The 21,912-nt window shown below is 42.8% G+C and overlaps 1 protein-coding gene across 4 annotated transcripts in view; it reads left to right on the forward strand.

Moving 5' to 3' along the window:
* SLC4A10 (solute carrier family 4 member 10) overlaps positions 1–21,912 on the forward strand; it is a 1,019,075-nt gene that overhangs the window by 825,552 nt on the left and 171,611 nt on the right. For all 4 annotated transcript variants that reach the window (XM_078683855.1, XM_078683850.1, XM_078683851.1 and 1 more), the window contains exon 16: positions 5,454–5,615. In XM_078683855.1, the coding sequence (XP_078539981.1) occupies positions 5,454–5,615 (162 nt within the window). The remainder of the gene's footprint in view (positions 1–5,453; positions 5,616–21,912) is intronic.

Below are 21,912 nucleotides of genomic sequence, written 5' to 3' on the forward strand. Positions count from 1 at the left end.
TACAGTTCTACCTCAAATCTATATTGTACACATATCCTTCTGTCTATCAAATACTTCTTATACATACTGGTACTATGTATTTTTATTTACTCCATGTGTAACTTATGTAATTTCTGATGTACCAACTCTGCAAGGTGCGCTGATACCTTCAGGTAAAGTTCGCATTTTAGAAAACTCGATAAATAAATAAAATAGAACATTGATTCCAGGGAAGTATAGATTGAGTGAACCCTATCAATTCTGCAGCAGTCAAAGAACTCTCTTAAAATGTAAAAAGAATTGCTAAAAACACAATTGGAATATGCAGCCAAAAGCAAACAGCCTTTGCAATACATTTCCGAGGGAAAGACATCTCAATGAAATGCCACACATTCATGGTAATGTACTTTGAAAGCATAAGGGATAATGAATCTTAAATAGAGAAGCCTTCCTTTGATTGAAAGAGGAGCAACTAAAGATAAAATAAAGCTAAGCCTTTGATGAAGAGGTTAACCTAAAAAAATGTGTTTTAACGTTGCTTTGTAAATATGATACCCTTTCACGCAACTCGCTGTGTGAAACGGGCGTGCACTGGGTGTTTCTGAGGGTGTTTTACTGCAACACCCATTGCTTTTTGATGCTGCCCAGATTTACAAGAATCTGTAAATCTGAGGCAGCACCAAAAACTAACGCCATGCTGGAGCAGGTGTTAAAATGGCGCAATGAGGAAAAATACTTTTATTTCTCCTCGTTTTTGCTTTTTCTATGTGTTCTGCATTCTGTAGTAATCATAGAAAGAGCAAAATGCCAGTAGTGATTGTTTATTAGTAGGAAGGTGTGCCTTCCTGCACATAAATATTCAATAAACAATGACGATGTGTTACTTCTGTGTATGCTGCAGAATGCAGCACACATAGAAGTAACAAATCACCATTATTGGTTGTTTATGTGTAGGAAGGGACACCTTCCTGCACATAAACAATCATTCTCTGTAATGCAGGCACCCTTGCACTATGGTGCTAGGGTGTCTGTGTTGGTGCTAGGTAGATGTGTAATGCACCCTGGTGGGGCACATGCAAAGTGGGCATCAACTGTTTGTCCGCACAAGTGGGCTGGCCAAACAGTTCATGCGCACTTAGGGAGTACAAACCACTCTTTCCTTCCTCTGGCCAGCCCCACCCCACCACTGACTGCAAGAGGAATATTAAAATTATAATAACGATCCATTTATTATTATTTCATTTTTCCTTTTGAGCAGTGGAGTGACGCTCCTTCACCTTAGTGAAGGAGCCGTCACTGGTTACCAGACATTGGGTCACACAAAAATGTGCTGTAACAAGAGTGCATTCTCTGTATTCATTTGTGCATTCATGTTATTTAGTGATAACAATTGTGCTAGTGTATCACTTTAATAAATGGCAAAATAAACGCAAAAACCCCAAATAAACAAAAAAGAGATATGGGATGCATAGTGTGAGATAGGGACACATGCTTTTATTTTAGATATACTCAGAATATTTGTTCAGGAGTGTAAAGAACAGAAATACACATTTACATTTTATTCATCTCGGTTTTCAAATACAGACTGTTTATAGCCACTTCATAAAAAGTTTTTTTTTTTTAAACAGAATCAATCAATCATTTATTTACAATAATGTTTGTTTTGCAGGCCTATCTCAGCCAGTTCACTAGACTTAGCAAAATCATTCAGACATCAAATATAAGTGCATCTAAAAGCAAACTACTTGTGCGTTTCAGATTATCCTGACGAATAACTACCCCAACAGAAAAAAGATCCTGAGACCCTCTGTGAAATAAAGTTTGATCAAAACTGAGAAGAAATGGTTGTAAGACCTGACATCTGTTTTCAACTCAAATAAATTGAAAGCCTGGGTGCTCAGAAGCTTCTCTTAAATACTATTTTAATCCCTTGCAGTCAGTACTGATGAAAACAGTAAGAATATACAGCACACACTTAAAAATAATGCTACCTATTTTGTAAACTTCTGAAACACACTTCGAATAGGTAAACTAAAACAGTTTAAAATGGGAAAGACAGTATTTGACTTGAAAACTAATAGTATAAGGACATTTGTAATAGAGGTTATCTCTGGAGGTTAACAGCATGTGCTTAACAGCTTCCCATGAAGTGGCTTCCTACAGGACATGAGAAAAGTGAGCCCCCCTCCCACACACTCAAATCTGTGTGGTAGAAGTGAACACATGTATCATGCTCAAGCTTATTGTAATCCCCATTCAAATTAAGGTTGCCTGTGCGATTGAAAAACACACTGAAGTATTTGTGGGTCTCACCAAGTCACCTGGCGCCTAAAACGTCCTACACACAAGCAAAAAAGTGTAATATGTTTTATATTTATTTAATCTCTCACTGGGAAGCCCTGTTTAAAGGACGGATTCCCATCACTCACCCAAGGTGACATGCTTCATCATCTGGGATCTCCTCCCGGCTGCAAATCCGAGGGCTACAACCCACTCACTGTGAGGGAGGAGCTCAGGGATGTTTTCAGAGTTCAACTGGGTGCACTAAGATCCAGCAGATGAAGAGCTACAATGTAGTACAAAGTGAATGGTGCAGTGCTTAAGTGAAAAAAGTGAAGTGTAATAAAAACTACTGTGAGAAAAAAAATGTAATGTGCATCTCATGGTGTCAGGGTTAAAAACAGTGCTAGTGCAGTTTAAATAAATAACTACCACTACAAAGTTTATGAGTGTCGGTCTACATGTTTCTGCTATCGTGACCTACAGAGTATCCAGCATTCCTCTGGACCTATAAGTGTAAGCTACTGCAAAAATGTGAAAAACAGTGGAAAAAATAACTATTACACAGGTAACAACTGCTCAGTGGCACAGATACAACCATACACAACAGACCTCAATGTTCTAGGCTTGTGTAGTTGTCAAACATGCATGGAAGGAGAGAGATACAAACATAAATACAATTCAGTATTTGTGTACATATTGCGACCAAAAATTAGTCAACATACTCAATAGTTCAGCAAAAAACCTCATCAGTTGAAATAAAGAAAGTTAGATGTGAATTCAGACTTACCCATTATGTGTGGGTAAATTGCCTCACCTCACCTGGCAACTGCTCAGGACGTGAAGCCCCGCTCTAGGAAAAAATTGAGTTGACAGAGAGGCAAACTCGCAACTAATTACGGGTTATTCTGTAACAGAAAACGTCATATAAACTCGCAGTGTACAGATGCTTAGTCTATCACCTGATTGGATATGATGTATAATCCAAATGTGATCTCAAAGATATGTTGCGTGTTTATTAAAAAACACCTGTCTACTTGAGGACTACTGCAACATCAGCTCCTGGATCAAAAGATATAATGATAAGATGTATTTGCAATGGAGTGTGGCATTAATAGGATGTATCAGGCAACTTATCACAAGGAAAAGGATGATGTAAGATAACCACTGGTTATAGGGGCATCCCACTACACAGACTCCCCCTTAACTCTCATACACGATGGAGACAGCCTGTTTAAGAACTGTCACATGTTCGCATCTTCTTATTTATGCAAAACATGCAGCCTGAGTTTCTTAATACACAGACTAGTTCTAATACATGAGGGACGCAGCCCGTTTCAGAATGGTAACGGGCTCGCGTCACCTCCTATATGTAAAAATGCGACACACGTATAAGAGATATAGTAAACATACTTATGCCCCAGCCAGATAAAGATATCGTGAACAAACCTCCACTGAACTTAAACTTTAAAGAGTGGTCTATTACAGGCTAATTCCCAAACTGGAATCACTGCATTGGTCTCAACGGAGCATACAGCACTAATGTTGCTTGCATCGTGTGATTGACCAACAAAACACATTGTATGTAATGTGCATGTACATTACTTGCACCTGTGTGTTGATCACAGAAGTCAGTGGGTAATGGCTAGAAACTGTTAGATTTTTTAATAGAAAGAACAATTTTATTCTTACAGGCCAATTTGTTATGTCTGGAAACCAAATAATTTTGTATGTCTACCAGTAGATTATGAATGCAAATAAATTAGTATTAGTGTTGGTAAACACGAGAACCAGCAGACATGGGAACCAATACATTGTGCGGAACACATGTTGTATGTACACTGCTGCTCGTTTTGTACAGTAAATACATTTTGAGGGTGAACCAATACAACAGAAATTTTAAACAGTATTTTACAGGTGTGAAACAGTGTGTGTTATGCTGTCCACCATGATATGCAAATGAGTTAGCATGTTATTAGGGCAAGCCAATGGATTATGCCTACAAACCAAAACCTTGTGTGCACATGATTGTGTTATGAATGTCCATCCTCATATAGTTTAAATACACCGGTCCACTAAATCGACACAGTAGTGTGCTTCTACTATTGATTAAGACTGGTATACTGGGAATGTCAGCAGATACAATGTATTCAGAAACTGCACACTTTCAACCATATGCTCACACAAAGCAATTTATTTGCGTACAGTGGCATAACATAGGCCTCTGCAGCCCCCGCCCTGGAGCTTGGCCTCGCGGGATGGGGCCAAGCTCCAGGGGCCCTCTGAGCACATTACCGTGACCTGAGATCTCCTGATTAAGACCGGAGGGTGGCCACTCCATGTACCATTCTAGTTTTGTTATGCTACTGTATGTTTATCAATTGGTTGCCTAGAAATTGACCAACATATTGATACCAGAGACCAATGTTGGTGTATGCAAACCAGCATAGCACAATCAAACCAATGTAATTTATGTAAGAAAGTATAGAATTCATGAAGGTGCATCCAATGTGCTTGATTCATTAACCAATGTAATTGCTATGCTAGTGACCGTGATTGCTATATGTGTCACATACCTGAAAATTAAATGCTGGCCTGTCTTTCCTCTTTTTATGGGCTAATCACAAAAGTAACTTACAACTGTGAGGTTCACTATTACACTTTTGAGGAACATTGCTTCTTTTGGATATTTACAATTTACGAGTGTAAAGATACTCAGAATTGTAGACTTACATGTCTGCACCCTACAATTAGAGGATGAAGTCAAGTTTAAGAATGTAAGTCATTTCAGCCTAAAAGGATCACTAGTAAGTCCACAGCTACACATGGCCAACCACTGACACTGCAATACCCTCCCATAGAAAATACCAAAGGTAGGGACTTAAATTAGCACCCCATAGAAAATGTTGTTTCCAGATCCACGCATAAAAAGTCTTTTTTTACTGCACTGCACATTTCCAAACATTAAAATGAAATGATGAGCAGGCTCTTTATGAAATTAGGCTTAATTTACATTTTAACAGTGTTCAGGTGGAAAAGTGGATTGAGAAATGAATTTAACTGGTTTAGCTGCTAGCACGTTGCTTTTAATGTTTTGAAAATGTCAATTAGTATTTCAGAGCTATTATAAAGTTTTGCAACTACAATGTATAGTTTTTGTACTTAGATGAATATTTTCATGTTTTCTCTTGCAGGAGTGCACACAGTTTCATGGAGACTATATAGGAAGAGCATGTGGTCATCATGGTCCCTACGTCCCAGATGTGCTTTTTTGGTCATCAATTCTCTTTTTTGCCACGGTTATAATGTCATCAACATTGAAGGAATTCAAGACCAGCAGATATTTTCCAACAAAAGTAAGTATACTTATTTACTATTGCATCAAACACACAGTTTTCTTTATTATAACAACAAATGACCATGTTCAAAATGAGATACATTAATAAAAAAGACTTTAATTTAAGAATGTTTAATACAGTGTTAAAAGTCATGATGAATGCACATATTTTATATTCTTTACCACCATTTCATGTATTTACTTATGCTTTTCGCTCATTTACATGCTTATGCTTTAGCTGAAAGGACAATCAGAGCTGCATTTCCGAGGCAGAAAGTTAGCAAAGGAGATTTAAGCACTGAATTAGACCTCCTATACAACTAAGAAAACGATTTGCCCCAAGCTATCCCTTAGTAGGGACCTCTCAGTTTCTGAAAGAAACATTTAGGGCTAGATGTACAAAATTTAGGAAATAATGATTTCGTAATTGCGATCTCTTGTGAATCTCAATTAGTAGATCACTATTCTTAATGTATGAAACTTTTGAGTTTCATTAGCAATTCGTAGTGTGTCACAAAGAGACCTCCCTCGTGAATATTAATAAGGTAGGTCGCAATTTGTGACCCACTATGATTCGCTGCTGTCACAGGGATGGTGGCCTTCTGGGGTCAGCAGACTACCATATTTTTAAATGTAGCCCGTTTTCTTTAAAGGGAAAACTAGTGTGCTTCAAAAAAATGAAACTTGGAAGTTTTCTTTCTTAAGAGTAGGCTGTGGCCTGCTTAGGCAGTGGTCTGTGAGACCACTGCCTGCTCTTAAAATATACGTTGGTAACCATTTTCAAAGGGCCACTTCCTATTCCATATGAGTGTCCACCATTTCGGTGGCGGTGAATTGTGAATATGTTTTGCGACCGCATTACGGTCGTAAAGCATTTGTACATTCCATTTCAATTCGAAATACCGAATTGTAAAACCCAAAGTGCGATTTAGTAACAAGTTACCAACCTGCATTTGGGCTTTGTACATCCCAAAAAGCAATGCAAATCAGGCCGTTTACGACCACAAACTTGCTTTATACATCTAGCCCACAGTGACGTAATGTATCTGGGTGCAGTCAGCAGGTGCCCTCACTTGAGCCAATTAGCAACAAGGCACAAAACTGAAAATGTACACTGCATGTACAGACCTCTTGTACGTGTTGGACTGAAAGGGCAGTGAGGCTGCAAGTGGAGATGTCAGTAGCCTCATTAAGGCAAAATAACAACTGGGCCCCTGCTTACGAATCTTCCACCTCAATAAATACAGGTACTTCTTGTGTGCAAACGTCTAGTAGTGTATAGTGATGATGGAGAACTAATTAACAAAATGGAAACCAGCTTAAAACAGATGCTGGTACAAGGCCTGTAGAGAAGAAAGAAGAGGTCCAGAAGCAAGAGGAAATCTTTGAATGAGAACGAGGATTGATCCCTAGCAAAGTGGTGAATAAAACCTTAATGCAGACATTCTTGTTGCATATTAAGCCGGAATTCAGCACTTAATGAGCGGTGTTGAAATAGTATTTCAGTGACATGAATAGAGATATATCAGAGTGATACACTTGAGTTCACTTCCTGAGAAAAGCAAAAGACCTTTCACATGGTGATCTTCTCTCTGAATATAAAAGGTGTGCAGTCAAGAGGGCCATCCTACGTGATTCTCCTTTGCAGGAAAGTGTGACAGTGGTCCTCTACAAATCCTTTGACAGAGGCCCATGAAATAATGGGATTGGAAAGATACACTAATCAAGCAGCTGGAGAAAGAAGAAAAAAGGCCGTAGAACATAGAAACCCTGAACCGCAGAAGGTAAACACAACAGAAAGACCAGTAGAGGAATAACTATTAGAATTGAGATCAGTAATTGAGAAGCTGCAGAAAGTAGGCACTGGACTGACCTAGGGGTCCTTGGGCCCTGGCACGGACTGATTTTCTCCAAAATAAACACAACTGGTAACATGGATCGCTTGAGAGGGGAGATGAAGTGATAATATGATCAGAAAGAGATATAAGAAATTAGCACATAAGCAGGCCAAGTTCAGCTACAATGTACTTTATGACTGAGAACTCATTAATGTTAGATGGAGAGTTCCATGTTATCTTTTATAGATGTTACACATTTTGAATCTCTTGAATGATCAGAAATTGGCTAGAGTGGAGGTCAAGCCTCAAAAACATGAAAACGATAATGCTAACCATAAGGAGGTTGAAGTAAGTGAAAACTTAACTTAAAGGCAATTTATAAAGGGGCATATTCTCAAGGGGGTTTATCTCCGCTTTTTTAGCTTTAAAAGCCAAGAAAGCGGAGATAAAATTATCTCCCTATTACCTAGCTGTCGCTAACACCAGTTAGTGACAGCTAGTAGGAGATAGCGACCATCTTGGGCCCCACTTTGCATGTCAGTGATATTTATCACTAATGACATGCAAAGTGGGTGTGCCAAGATGTTAGCGACTGGAAACAGTCGCTAACATCGCTATCTCCTATTACCAACTTTTGGAGATATTCACGCTAAGCGCGAATATCTCCAAAAGCTAACACCTGCCCTGAGCAGTTCTTAGCCATGTTATCCAATGGGAGGTGGATAACATGGCTAAGAGCATTAGCTCGGTATTGCATGAATATCGCGGACTTTTCAGCGATATTCATGCATTGCGGCCGTTTTTTATCGCATTTGCGATAAACCTTGGTAATACCAAGGTTTATCTGCGATAAAAATCGCCGCAGCTCAGCGGTAAAATTTTGTCTCTAACCAAGCAATAGTGATAATTATCGCTATTGCTTGGTAATATGCCCCAAAGTATTTATACAGTACACAAGCAGTAAAAAAGTGAAAACCCCCAAAAAATCCAAACCAAGTTTTTAGTGAAATCTAGTGCCCAAAAGATCAAAACGCCAACCGCCGGTATCTGGTCGCTCAGAACCGGGGCAAAGTCAAAGGTTAAGGCTGACCACGATGGAGTACGGATCGACTACAATTGGTTGATTGGACCTCGTATCAGCTTACATTCAGCCTTAAAAAAAAATATTAATTTTTGGGGAAAGGTTTTCTAAGTCCCAGGTTTTAGATTTAGGCAAGAGCAGAACCTCTAACTCTACTTCCAAGGATCCAGAACTTGGGGGAACCACTTGAGAGGGGGAGGTTAGGACTCACTCTAGCAGAGGCCAGGTGCAGGGTTTAAGGCATCAGGAGCTTGTTATGTTCACACAGGAGCCACCTAGCCCTTGGATTCACTTCTGATGGCCCTGGGATCATGGAGATGGTCCAAATCTCCATCAAGCAGCAATGCAGTCCTTCAAGCAACAGGACTCACTCTAGCAGAGGCCAGGTGCAGGGTTTAAGGCATCAGGAGCTTGTTATGTTCACACAGGAGCCACCTAGCCCTTGGATTCACTTCTGATGGCCCTGGGATCATGGAGATGGTCCAAATCTCCATCAAGCAGCAATGCAGTCCTTCAAGCAACAGGACAGTCTGACAGCAGCAAGGCATTCCTCTAGGGATAAAGGTAGTCCTTCTCAAGTCTACCTCAGGTGCAAGAGTGTAATGAAGAGGTGGTCTGAGGGTCCAGTGATTATACCTTGTGACAGCCTTTGAAGTGGGAGGATTCCCTATATTACCCCACATCTGGTTCTCAAAGGTTCTTCCCTTCCCTTGCCAAGTCTCCAAGAAGTCTGGTGTAACAAAAGACTAGTGTCAAGTTCCTGTGTGTGTGCTGATGGCAAGCTCTGTGAAGTGTAAAGTACCATTTTGTTTCACTTTTTGGGAGAAATACACAAGGACCAAAAGCAGAGCCATTCACATGACTAATTCAAGTGACCCAGGACACTGGCAGAAGCGAGAAGGTACAAATTGTTAGGGCACCAACATGTAGGACAGTCAGGTAAGCTGCAAAGTCCTTATGCCAACAAAAACGTAATCAGAAAACAGGAGGGGTGAAGGCAAATGTTTGGGGGGAGACCAAGCCAAGGTTGTCAGGACTAACTCTAAACAAAAGGTGGAGAGGAGCTAAAAGGTTGCTTGAGTCACAGGAGTAATTTCCCATGAAGCATGGCCTTGCCCTAATCTACTGACAGGAAGGCTTTTAGGTTTTGCTTGGTTAAGAATGTTCAGTTACTTTGGGCTGTGGGAGAGAGACAATATTGCGTGTAACTCTGGGATTCAGAGTTGCTCTAAGGTCTGAAAACACACAAAGCAAAGAGAAATGGCCCAAAAGTGGCTAAGGAATGGCACAACAAAAAGAAAATAGCAACACCTCAAAAGAACACCCATCAAACATAAAGTTTAGAACCTGACAAATGTATCCTTAAAGAAACACACCAAGTTTCATGAGGTCAATGCCAGATGAGATCCAGAAGATCTCCACACCAATTTTATTCATCTGTACCCAAAAAGACAGCAGATATACCCCTTCGCAACTAGCTTGACTTTCAGGTACAAGATTCAAATACCTACAGGAAGCAGAGGTGGTTCTTATTGAATGGCATGATGCAGGGGGGAGTGGTCTATTTGGCATCCATTTATGTCACCATTTATGCCAAGAGAGATTCCTTAAAGAAGTAGTGGATTCTACAGGCCCTATAATAATAGGGGGACAAATTAACTTGATTATTTGTGCATCCATTGAAAAATCACAGAACAGATGCATAGGCTCAGTAGCTATCTCAGGAGAGGGGGTGGAATGGCTAGAGGACTTGCCACCCTTTTACTGCAGGATGCTCTAATTACTCAAGGGCATATCAGGGGCTTATGCAAAGCTAGATAATTTACTCATATGCAAGCGACTATTAAATCTGATTGTGGAAGTAAAGCATGAATTGATCATGGACTAAAAGGCAAGGGAGAAGACAGTTGAAGACAAGAGGGCAATGGACATTGCTCCTCTGAGACCCAGAGGTATGCACAAACACACAAGCATGTATTAAAGATTCCACAGGAAACAGTAACTGGGTGAAGGGCACATGGTGGTAGTATGGGATGCTTTGAAAGCTATTGTTAGCGCACATTCCACAGCGAAGACATCTCGAATAGAAAGACCAACAGCCAATATCGCAAACAGTGGAAGTTCCACACAAAACTACATACTCAGAAATGGTGTGATGTAAAGGTTTTGCTTTAAGAGGGTAACTGCAAACCCTGGAAATGAGTAGAGCATATTAATTATTGACCCACCTAAATGTTGAGTATCATAACAAAGATTATGAAGCAGGTGGTTGCTAAGTTGCAAGTTAAGTAAAAGCCCAAAGCTACATAGGTGAGGAAGGAACGTTATCTCTGTATGCTTCAGTAGAAAGAAGGATAACTTTAGAAGTCTTCATACCTTTTTTACAAATTGTCCACCATTGACAGTGCTGCCAGAGATGGCAGGCATGTGCATACCAAAGGTCAAATAAGTTGATAGAAATGTATTACAATCTCCAATATCTAAAGGGTATCTCCTACTAGCTACAGAATGTATTTAGTCTTTCAGGGCCCAGGGCAGGAGAACAGTGGATGGTAAACTATCTTCCAAAATGTTAGCAAAATATTACAAAAGAGGTTATATGTCTCTGTCGGACTTTGTACACCTGCCAGACAGGTTTACAAAGGGGTAGTGATGTGGGATAACACTAAGCAGATTATACACATTTTGAACAAGGCTCAGAAGAACAACAAAGAGCTGATCCTCTTGTCCTTATATCTTTAGCTTATGTTCAACAGGATGGATTGAGCACTCCTGCAGAAGTCTTAAAAAAGGCTGAATTTGGTTGAGAACTATTGGGAAGACTGTTAATTATCAAGCACCGGAGTTCTGTGCATGGGTCAATGGGAGGCTCATGGGGAAGACTGACATGAGAAAGTGAGCAAGACAAAGAGGTCACTTTGTTCCACTGTTGTTTGTCCTGGTCCCTTCTCCATCCTCTTTCACATCACTGGTTTGCCCCACGATCATTGGCAATAGATTTGGCACATGCCATTATATGCAACATACATTGCATAATAAATAATTCAACTTCTGTTAAATGGCCATGCCAAGTGGGAGAAATCCATTTGGCTACATACTCTCCACTCATATTTTATTTTATTTTGTTGTGGCTCAGCCTGGGTATTTAAGTGTATGTATTTATATGGTGGTGGCTAGTATCATTTATAATACCATGTCAAAGAATTTCTTCAAATTGCAGGTGCTAAAAGTAAGTCCTCTTCATTGTATTGTTGACTCCCTTTCTCTAAGACCTTTTCCTTCCTCTCCATTCCACCCTTCATCCTGAGCTGTACGAAGGCGGGACTCTTGCATGTTTATGATTTAGTGGTACCCTTTTAGGCCCCAGTGTTCAGAAGCTGCCCCGAGTTTCAGTCTTTAATTTCTCCGTTACTTTGCTGCCTGTGAGATGGGAAGTTTGAGACAGATGAGATCAATTGGGACACACCTATGAGCTTTGCCACCCTCTCTTTCCTCACCAATTCCTTCACTATGGGGTAAAAGTGATGCCCTAATTATAGACCCTAGAAGCTTAAATTGTGGAAAAAAGTCACTTAGGCCCCATGTACGTAGCTTTTGGTTTCTGATTTCCAAATAGCAAATCTTCGTGATTTGCTATTTGTAAATTGCAAACAACTCTTTACAACAGTGTGTTTTGCACTGTTTGTGATTCAAAGTGGGTCGCAAATCGCCGGCCTCATCAAAATTCATGAGGTAGGTTGGAAATTACGACCAATTGGGAATCAATATTAACAGAGGGATTGTGACCTAATGGGGGCAGTAGATGACCATGTCTGAGTTTGCTTTTTAAATAAAGCAATTTTGGGGCCGATTTACAGAAGTAACTTAAGACAAAATCCTAAACTTACTACCATTTACTCATTTTGGTATTCACAGAAGGCACTTACTCATTTTGGTATTCTCAGAAGGCACTTACTTATTGAGGAGTAAGTGCCTTCTGTGAATACCAAAATGAGTAAGCATCTTCCCATAGCAGCAAGATAGAAATTTGGAATCTGGTATCCCTGAACTCTGAATTTAATAACACATCTTTTAGGGAGGATGGTTTTTGAATTCAGTGTTTGGAAATAGCACTTTTAGAAAGTGGCTATTTTCTTGTTCAACCTTTCTGTGTGCCTCTGCCTGCTTGTGAATTGACTGTCTGGTTTGTGAGTGACTGGGGTTGGGGTGGCTTCAGGAGGCCAGGTGAGTCCGCACCAGGCTGAAAAGACCTATCTGCATTTGAAGTGGTGGGAGGAGTAGCACCTGGGTCTGAATAGGGCTGCGCCTGCCTTCGATAATGCTGGCTCCACCTTCTACGGTGCATCTGATGGCCCTGGCCCACACTCACAAAGGAAGAAGATGTGCACTGGCAGAGTGCACCCATAACTGGTCTGGACTGGGTCCAGGACCCCTCACACATGAAGAACAAAGACTTTTGGGGTACAAATATCAGAGCTGAAACCCCTAAACTTTAGACTAAGAAATTTCGTAATCAAAAAGGAATCCCTGCCCATGAGAACAGCTGAAGAAGACTGAGGAAAAATGCTGCTATTGCTGTGTGTCAGGGGGCTGACCTGCAGTTGCTGTTTCTTCTAAGGAAGACGACTAAGGGACTTTTTGCTGTGTGCTGTGTCCCCCTACTTAAAGAGGAACTGTGCTGTGTGCTTTGGTCTTCTGAAGACAAGAGTCTCCAAGGGCCTGAGGAGAGCTGGCCTACTGTTACTGGAATACAGGGCTATAAAAGTTCCCGAAGTGTATGGGAATCGCATTTGCTGAAAAGTGCTTCGTTTTATACTACTTCCTAAAAGATCGCTGCCTGTGGCTGGGCACCCTACCTAAGGCTCGGCGTGCTGAAGAATCCCTTTTGCCTTCTAACAGAACCCCCCCTCGCCCGTCCACAACTACAAGGCGGTCATCGTTGCTGGCCCGAATCATTCACGAGATCGTGACCAGCAGGAAAGCTGTGTGGTAATCGTTGGTTGCAGGACATTGCCTGGCAACCAAGAAGCATTCACTAGGCAGCGTTGTTGTAGAGGGAGCCGCCCAGCAGGGCGTCATCGCCGCGCTGAGAACATGAAGTGCGAGGCGCCACTGAGTAACCCGTTTCTGCCACGAGAGAACAGCTGTTGGTGACGAAGCCGGCCCGGGAAACGTCCAGCGGGAGGAGCAGAAACGACGAGGCATCCCCCACCAGGTAACTGCTTGGACTCCGGTCCAGTGCTGCTGTGTGCCATTACCTGGGTGGGGTGAGAGAGAGGCAGTGTCCCGGTCAGCGGAGCCTCCACGCCCGGTACTTCCTGACGGCCCGTACCAGCACACTTGACATGCAGTACCGGAGCCCGCTCTAAGGAGCTGGATGCTTCTCTACAGTCTTGGAGGCAGCAATTTGGCTACATGTAGAGCGGAGCATATTATAGCTAGAAACGCAACCAGCGAGGCAGCATTTTTGCTGTGAACGCTGTAATTGGCCTAAACCCGATTGAAGGGTGAGAGAGGCCCCGCACACAAGGGACAAGTGCCCATTGTTGATAGGAGCAGATTTTTAAAGTGACTTTCCACACGTTGGAAACAGAGTTTACATCCATACTGACTCTACAACTTCGAATATTTTTACAAAAACATTCCAAAGAACATTCCTAAGGGAAGGATTAAATATGTATGTTGGCTTTATGTAGTTTATGGGTCTTGCCTAAAGTTATATAAAGAATTCTATTTTTTATAATACTTGTGTGGTATCCATCTGTGGTGTTGAACTGTGTTACTGTGGGTGTTGGTGCAAAAACTTTACACATTGCCTTGGGAAGCCTGCGTGCTCGTGCCAAGCTACCAAGGGGGTGAGTAGGGGTTATCAACAGTGTGTTTCCCCCTTACCCTGACTAGAAGCAAGGGTCCCTATTTGGTCAAAGATACCTACCTCTGCCAACTAGAGACCCCCTGATATAACACCTTTTATAGCCCACCTTTTTATACTGCTCTCTCCTTTCTGAGTAGGATTGATGAGCATGGCGGATGTGTTTGGGCCTCCATCTACAAACCAGACCCTGTTTGGTCAGTGTTCTCAGTACAAAGCTCTCTCAGTGCAGATTGACACAGAATCATGGACATGTGACTGTGGCAGATTAGCACAAAATCATGTACACGTAAATGTGGCAGACTGGCACAGAATCATGTACATTTGAATACGTTTGTAAACACTGTCTTATCTTGGCATGTTTCTGTTATCTCATGTAGCAGTTTGTCATTTAGGCCAAGTTTTACTGTGCTACCAGGACATGGTTCAGAATATCACAGTGTGTTTTTGTAGTTTATAAAAACATATCTGCAGCATGAAGTGCTTTCTGGTGAAGGTGAATGACTTGGATTGGCATTGGTCATCTCTGCACTGCAGGGACCTTTTCCTGTATATGAACTGTACCTCATGCATATATATATTTGGCTCATGCAATATTCTACTTTGAGTTGCAGCTAACAATTGTTTTATTTGGTTGCTGCACTTGCTGAATACGCTGGTCATTTTCCTTCCTGGTCACTTTTCTTTCCTTTTTATTTTCATTAGCGGGTGCGATCAGTCAAGCTTACGGTTTGACCACGCGTTGGTGTCTGTTCATGCACCTGCATTTTGAGAACTTGGCATCCTCTATCTGCATTTTGTAACTGTAGACTTGTTTCATACATTTGTTCCAAGCATATTTTCTTTCTTCGGGCCTCCGTGCAGCCACTTCTATGTCCTTTGCATTTAGCATGGACGATTCATTCGGATATTTGACAAACTTCTGGTGTATTTCTGATTTTTGCTCATCATATTGAGCAGCAGTTTTTATACATGCAATCTCTTCATTCTGCTGCTCTAGGTGACTTTGTATACTGCGCAGTGCATCTTTCCTATGTAATACATCGCGCTTCATCCAGATTAGTCCTTGCCTTTAAAATTATTTTTCTTTTCAAATTCAGACACCCCAAAGATCAAGTAACATGCCAAAGTAATTAACATTTTCGTTTGCAGCTCGGTTTCCTTAGTTGCCACAAGTTGCCTAGCTGAACTGTTCGAGATTTTGAATGCCAAATGTTATTAGTTAATTATTTCCACACAGGGGGACGGATAACCTATTATCCCAGGGTACAATAAATTGTGCAAAAAAGCGCGCTGTTGTATTAATGCAAAAATGCCTCTTTTATTTTAACTGCATGTATATCTTGCTGCTCCTTCCCTCGGTTGCATCCTGTATTTAAACTATTCTCTCTGTCTCCTTTACCTACTTTCACATTTTCACCATAAGTAGCTTTATTAGTATGCCTCTTTTCGATTTGTATTATGTCACAGGGGGTAGGCCCGAATATTGGCAGCTAGATGGAGCCTGGAAAGGGGCGACCGCTCGGTCCCCCCGAACGTATGGATGGGGGCCCGAACCTCCCGGGAAGCCATTTTGGGCGGGGTGGGCGTGGCCCGGCTGGTATGCCCAAAGCGGCGTAGCCGGAGCGCGCCTTCCCCCGCCCGAGAGGGGTTGTCCTAGACACCTCGAAGGAAGACCACGCCCAGTAGGCATATCAGGGACGGGTACACGCCCTCCCGCAGAAGGATAAAGGAGCGGGAACCCAGAAGATCGTCCTCTTGTTCCTCGGATCGGAAGGCTGCACCCACTCGTTGCTCGTGAGTCCTCGACGGAACAAGCAGCAATTTTGACCCACCCACCAGCCCCTGATAGCAAATGTTTGGAGAAAATAAAGTTTTCTGAGTGATGAAAGTATAGGCCTTTCCTTTTCCTTGGTAGAGTGAATAAAGGAATGTTGAGAATGTAAATATGGTTTGCATTGGAGAAATTTCTTCTTGCAGGAATGATCAGTAATAGCAGTAAGATGATGTGGAATTTTTTCTTTTTAGTAGGTAAAAAACTGTCGTATTTATTTGTCGGGCGGTAAGGTCATGATCGGTGAGCAGGAATTTAAAGGTCCCTAGAGTGGGGCGCCACCCACAATGGATGGGAGCGCCCGGGGGAAGACGGCCATTGGCCCCTTCCACGGGGAGGCGGCACCCACTAAGGATGGGGTGCCTAGGGGGAGATGGCCATGGGCCCCTCCCAGGGGGGGAGGCGGTTAAATGCCCCTCCTGACTAATTTCCCGGGGGCCGGATATCCGCGACGGCGGATAGAGAGTATGGGGTGGGGGGGAGAGTCCACGCTGTCCTTTCTACAGAGACCTCACACGGGAACTCGGACGACCCTTAAGATGGCGTCGAGTAGAAAGGGGGCCCCCACCACGACAAGGGAAGTTACAGTTGGCAATGAGGGTAGAGCCCTCTGCGCATGCGCCGCTCACACGGTGAGGGCGGGAGTTTGGTAGTAGGGATCTGACACCGGTTAAGACCTTGCCGTTGGCCCTTAATGCTAGGATGTACAATTTGAATTAGAGTGTATGCATTTTCAGGATGTTAGCCAAAGGTACATGACTGCATCGAAATGTAATAAATGTCAAATTGTACATAATGCATAATGATGAAACTTTTAATATAATGTTTTAAATTTTGTTTCATATTTTAATAAATACGGCCGGGAGGGTGACTCCCTCCCGTCTTCCAAAAGTTCAACGATTGTCCGACTTCCCATCCTTGGGGATGTGTGTTGGGAGGGGGTGGCGGGCATCCCGGCCATATAACTAAAGTAACACAACATCATACCTGGCTGCCAATTATACTGCTGTTATCTACTTGAACAGAGTAGAACCAATACCGGATTTCATAGGCCCAGGTTTTTCATTCAACCATTATTCCACATTTTTCATTTCTTCTTTTATCATATGTGTCAGAAACAGAGGAAACATTTTTTGTTTCAAACAATATACAACATAACTCATACTTATGAAACAAGACCATACAAGACAAAAATAAATCATTAAACAGTACATCACAGTGTTAAGCCTGTCAATAATTTCATGAATGCAGCAATCCTACTAGTGATTTATATGAACGATTTAAACAGTCCTTTTTAAGGTTGCTGCCCATTGGGAACAAACTTTCCCGCGACTGAGGTTTAGAGATTACAATCATTCCCTTAGAGCTGATCCTACTTCTATGGCTATGTTTCCTCAATGGTTGAAGATGCCGACACGTTTCAAGCCCCAAAAATATTCATGGGGTTCTCTTCTATGCTCTGACTGGGTGCAATATAAAAAGTGAACAAATAATAATCTTTTGTGAATAATTTCACACCCCTTCTCGATGTATTCTATTTAAATTTTCATAAATGCTAAACGGTACCTGTTTTTTCTTCAATCTATTTCTTTACTTATAGATCACGCGTACTTCTTCGTAATCATTTTGAATTTAAAAATGTGTCCATTGACCATCTGGTCAGGGGGGTGAAAACAAAAGAAGTGCCTTTAAGTATCTCACTACTGAACTTTGTGTGAGAAAGCACTGACGATGAATGTGGGAACATCTTATTTTTTTTAGACCAGCGTCACATTGGTCTCCAGCTTCTTATCCTTTTTGAAAACCTTGAGACTGAATAGAGATCCGCTCTTGATTTACAGGTCTATTTTCACTCAAGGACAAACCAGAGAACAAACTTGGATTATTGGGTCGTTTTGGAAAAACTAGTTTTGAATAAGGGAAACAGAGGCAGTAAACTTACTTTTTGGCCGTAAAGACACCAGCTTTCTGTGCATGTCTGTTCAAATTGCAGCGCTCACAATTAGTGGGGATATCTCGTGCCATTCGCTCATCACCCCTGGCTCACCCCTCCCCAGTAAAACACTTACAAATGATTGATGTCCTCTGCGTAGCTTTATTATTATACCAAACACCATTTTCCGTTGTGGGTAAAACTTCCCACATTGACCATTTATTAATTCACACATAAATGCTGCGCCCATACATATGCGCCACAGTTTACCATATATATATCCAAATTGGCATCTCTAGAGGCGTGTTGTACCAGCAGGACACAACACCACCCCCTTTTCCAAGCCACCAGCTACTAGGGTAGAGCCAGAGAGTCCAGGACCACCAGCAGGACGGCCCCCTCTCCCGCCTGCCTAGAGCCGCCATAATTGCCTCCCCTGCTCCAGGGTCAACCGTTTTTCCATCCAAAAGGAGTCCCCCAGCCTTTCTCTTAGAAGGGACCCCGCCACAGGGCAAGGCGCCCCCCTGGCGCCCTTGCCCTCCCCCCATGCTAACGCCCTACCACTCTTCCAGGGTGTAAGGCAATGGCCCCCAGAAGGGGTTGCACAAAACTTCCAAACCCGACCCTGGTCAGGCGCACATCCCCCGTCTGATATATATCTGAAGTCAATGTCTGCAGCAAGCTATGTCCAATAACCAGGATCTGTGAACCCCCCCACAGCTTTTCCACCTCTCTATTAATTTTTCTCACTGATGTATTCATGGCTGCTGCCGGCACATCACCCCCCGTCTCTCCGGGTGAGAACCTCTGACCAAATAATTGTTGTGTCTGGTAATGCCCTTCTGATCCAAGTAAGGAGAGAGAATAATGCCTCCTTGGCTCCCCACCTGCCCCCCGGGACCAGGTTTTCAGCCCCCACCTGAATAACCAGCACATCTGAGATAGGCATACCTGTATTGAGCGCACTCCGCAAATGAGCTGAAACGTCCTCAGCCCGCAGACCTTTTAACCTAACCCATTGTGTATAATCCCCAAGGCCCTTCGCGTCTTGTCCACCCCGGACCATGATGGACTGTCACCACCCCGGACTCTCCGAATGATCACCTCCGACCAAATTATTGTAGCGTCCGGTAATACTCTCCTGATCCATGTAAGTAATTCCTCTACCTCCCTATTCATCTTTTTATTTTTATTTATTTATTTATTTTTATTTTCACCAACATGTTCACTCTGCTGCTGATGGAATGTCACCACTCCAGACTCTCCAAGTTATTACCTCCGACCAACATGTAGTAGCGTCCTGTAATACTCTCCTAATCCATGTAAGTAGACAGAATAAGTGTCCTCCTTCACTCCCTTTCTGTCCTCCGGGATCATGTTTCTGCCCCAGAGTTAATCACCAGCACGTCTGTCCTAGCCAATGTGCCCAGAGCCCAACACCACACCGGAAGAACATCCACTGAGCATCACACGCCCAGCAGGCCAACCAGCTCTAAGGTGTCCCTTCTGCAGGCATTCCTCACTCACACCCTGCCATTCCTTTGATGCACAGCTTCCTGCCTGCTGATGGAAGCTGCTCCCTATGTGGAAGTTGATTCTTTTCTATACACAGTTAAGATCAAATGGCTAGATGTTCACGCGATGGTATCCCAGGCTGGCTTAATTATGATAATATTACTCTTGATATGCAATCACCCGTACCAGAAATGAAGCCTAGGACCACGGTACCTTAACGGCACCCCCACCAAACCGCCTCTAGATAGGCTGACCAGTTGTCTAATCCAACTGATACCCCTCCTCCCGCTACTTTGTCCCCATGTAAGTGGGTCAGCGTAGGTCTCGCTAAATACTTCCCTCTGCCTGCTAATACCACTGTATTACATTGGACTGGAGACACTAACCCAGTCTCTTAACCTTAGTACTTCTATTTAACCCAAGTACTTATTACTTTCCTCGAACCTAAGTGCTCAGCAAGAAGAACATTGCGCTGCCTTTGACCCTGGCAAGCAGTAGCTGTAGCAATTATTATTGTTATTATTTTACCTGATGACTAACCTTATCATGTACCCACTAAAATAGTAGTCACTGGTGCAACCAAACAATATATACCAGATGTTTCTCATGTCACCAATTCTGCTCCGCATGGTCCTGGACTGATTATCCCAACTTCGGGTGGAAGGAAGACCTCTTGCGCAAATCGCCTTTGAAAAGGATCCTGCGCTGGCTATTTAGACTCAGTAATAGGACTATGAGAACCCAATGAGAAACGACCTATTTAAAATTCGGGAATTACTTAACCCCTTTTGCTATCACCTCAACCATGTTGTTAGATGTAAGCATAGGTATGTAGGCTGGTTCCAAACTGACCCATATGACACTGGCGTGACCTACTACCCTGTAGCAATTTAGCCACCATTGCCACTGGCAGAAGCGTTAGGACTGAATAACTGAAAACGTCAGTGACCAACGGCTGATCTTATTACCTTAGGGGGCACTCAACCCTGCAAGCCATATCTACCTCCCCAGCTTTGTCTGATGGTGTCACTGAAAGTGGCAAACCAACCACCCCAGTCCTTTTTGTCCATGGGGACCAGAACTTTTATATACTAGAAAGAACACCTTTGTGTTGACCCCTCATTAGTGTACCCGGAAAGAGACTGCATGGCTCAGCACAGGCCAGGCTATAACTAGCCCCGTTTTATTTATTTATTTACTTATTTATTTATTTATTTTTATTATTATTATTTTTTTTTTTTCAATTTGCTATACCATTTATTTATTTATTTATTTTAACGACTTGTAGAGCGCCTGGTGACCCGAAGGCATCCCCGCGCTGTAATGATTTTGATATCCAGATGAGATGGAGGAGAAAAAAGAAGAAAAAGGGGGGACGTTATTTCGGAAATAGAAGTGTTTTCAATTTTTTTCTAAAAATAAGATAGCTGGGTTCCAGTCTGAGGGTACGGGGGAGTGAGTTCCATCCGGTGGAAGCTTTCACAGAGAAGCGTCGGCCTCCAGTGCGTGTCTTTTTAAATTTGGGGATGTTGGCTAGATGTTCATTCTCGGACCGCAGGGATCTGGGAGCTATATAAGGAGTTACCAGGTCGCTGAGAATCGGAGGGCCAGCTCCATTAATCAGTTTGTAAGCCGTGCACATGGCTTTGAATTCCACCCTTTGACGCACCGGGAGCCAGTGTAGGGCTTTGATGGCAGGTTTAGCTGACACTCTGGAGGGAAGGTTCATGAGTAGTCGGGCTGCAGCGTTCTGTGTTCGTTGTATTTTAGCCAAGGTGGCCTCAGGGGCACCCAGGTAGACCATGTTACTGTAGTCCAGCCGTGACAGTATTAGCCCTTGGACTAGGAGTTTTCTGGAGGTGGGCGGGAGTAGGGGAAGAATCTTGCGGGTGGTGCGCATAAGCCCAAAACAGGTTCCTGCAGTTTTGGCCGCTTGTGTTTTCATTGATAGCTCGGGTTCCAGATACCCCACGAGGGAAGGAATCCTTCCCATCCCTGCTGGTAGCAATGTCTCGGCCATCCTGAAGTTCCCGCTAGGCTCCATCTTGAAAGTATGTTGCCGCCATGCGCGCGTGGTGCGCCTCCCAAGTTCATATAGGGGAAGAGAATAACAAGCCATTAATGTTCGGTGCAGCGTTGCCTTAGTTACACAACATAAGATGCATTCATTCACCCCCAATGAGAAGGCTAGGCCTTATGACTGTACACATACAATATGTACACTAAGACTCTTAAATGTAGCT

The sequence above is a fragment of the Lissotriton helveticus genome, chromosome 3_1 (genome assembly GCF_964261635.1).
Source record: "Lissotriton helveticus chromosome 3_1, aLisHel1.1, whole genome shotgun sequence".
Classification (NCBI taxonomy): Eukaryota; Metazoa; Chordata; class Amphibia; order Caudata; family Salamandridae; genus Lissotriton; species Lissotriton helveticus.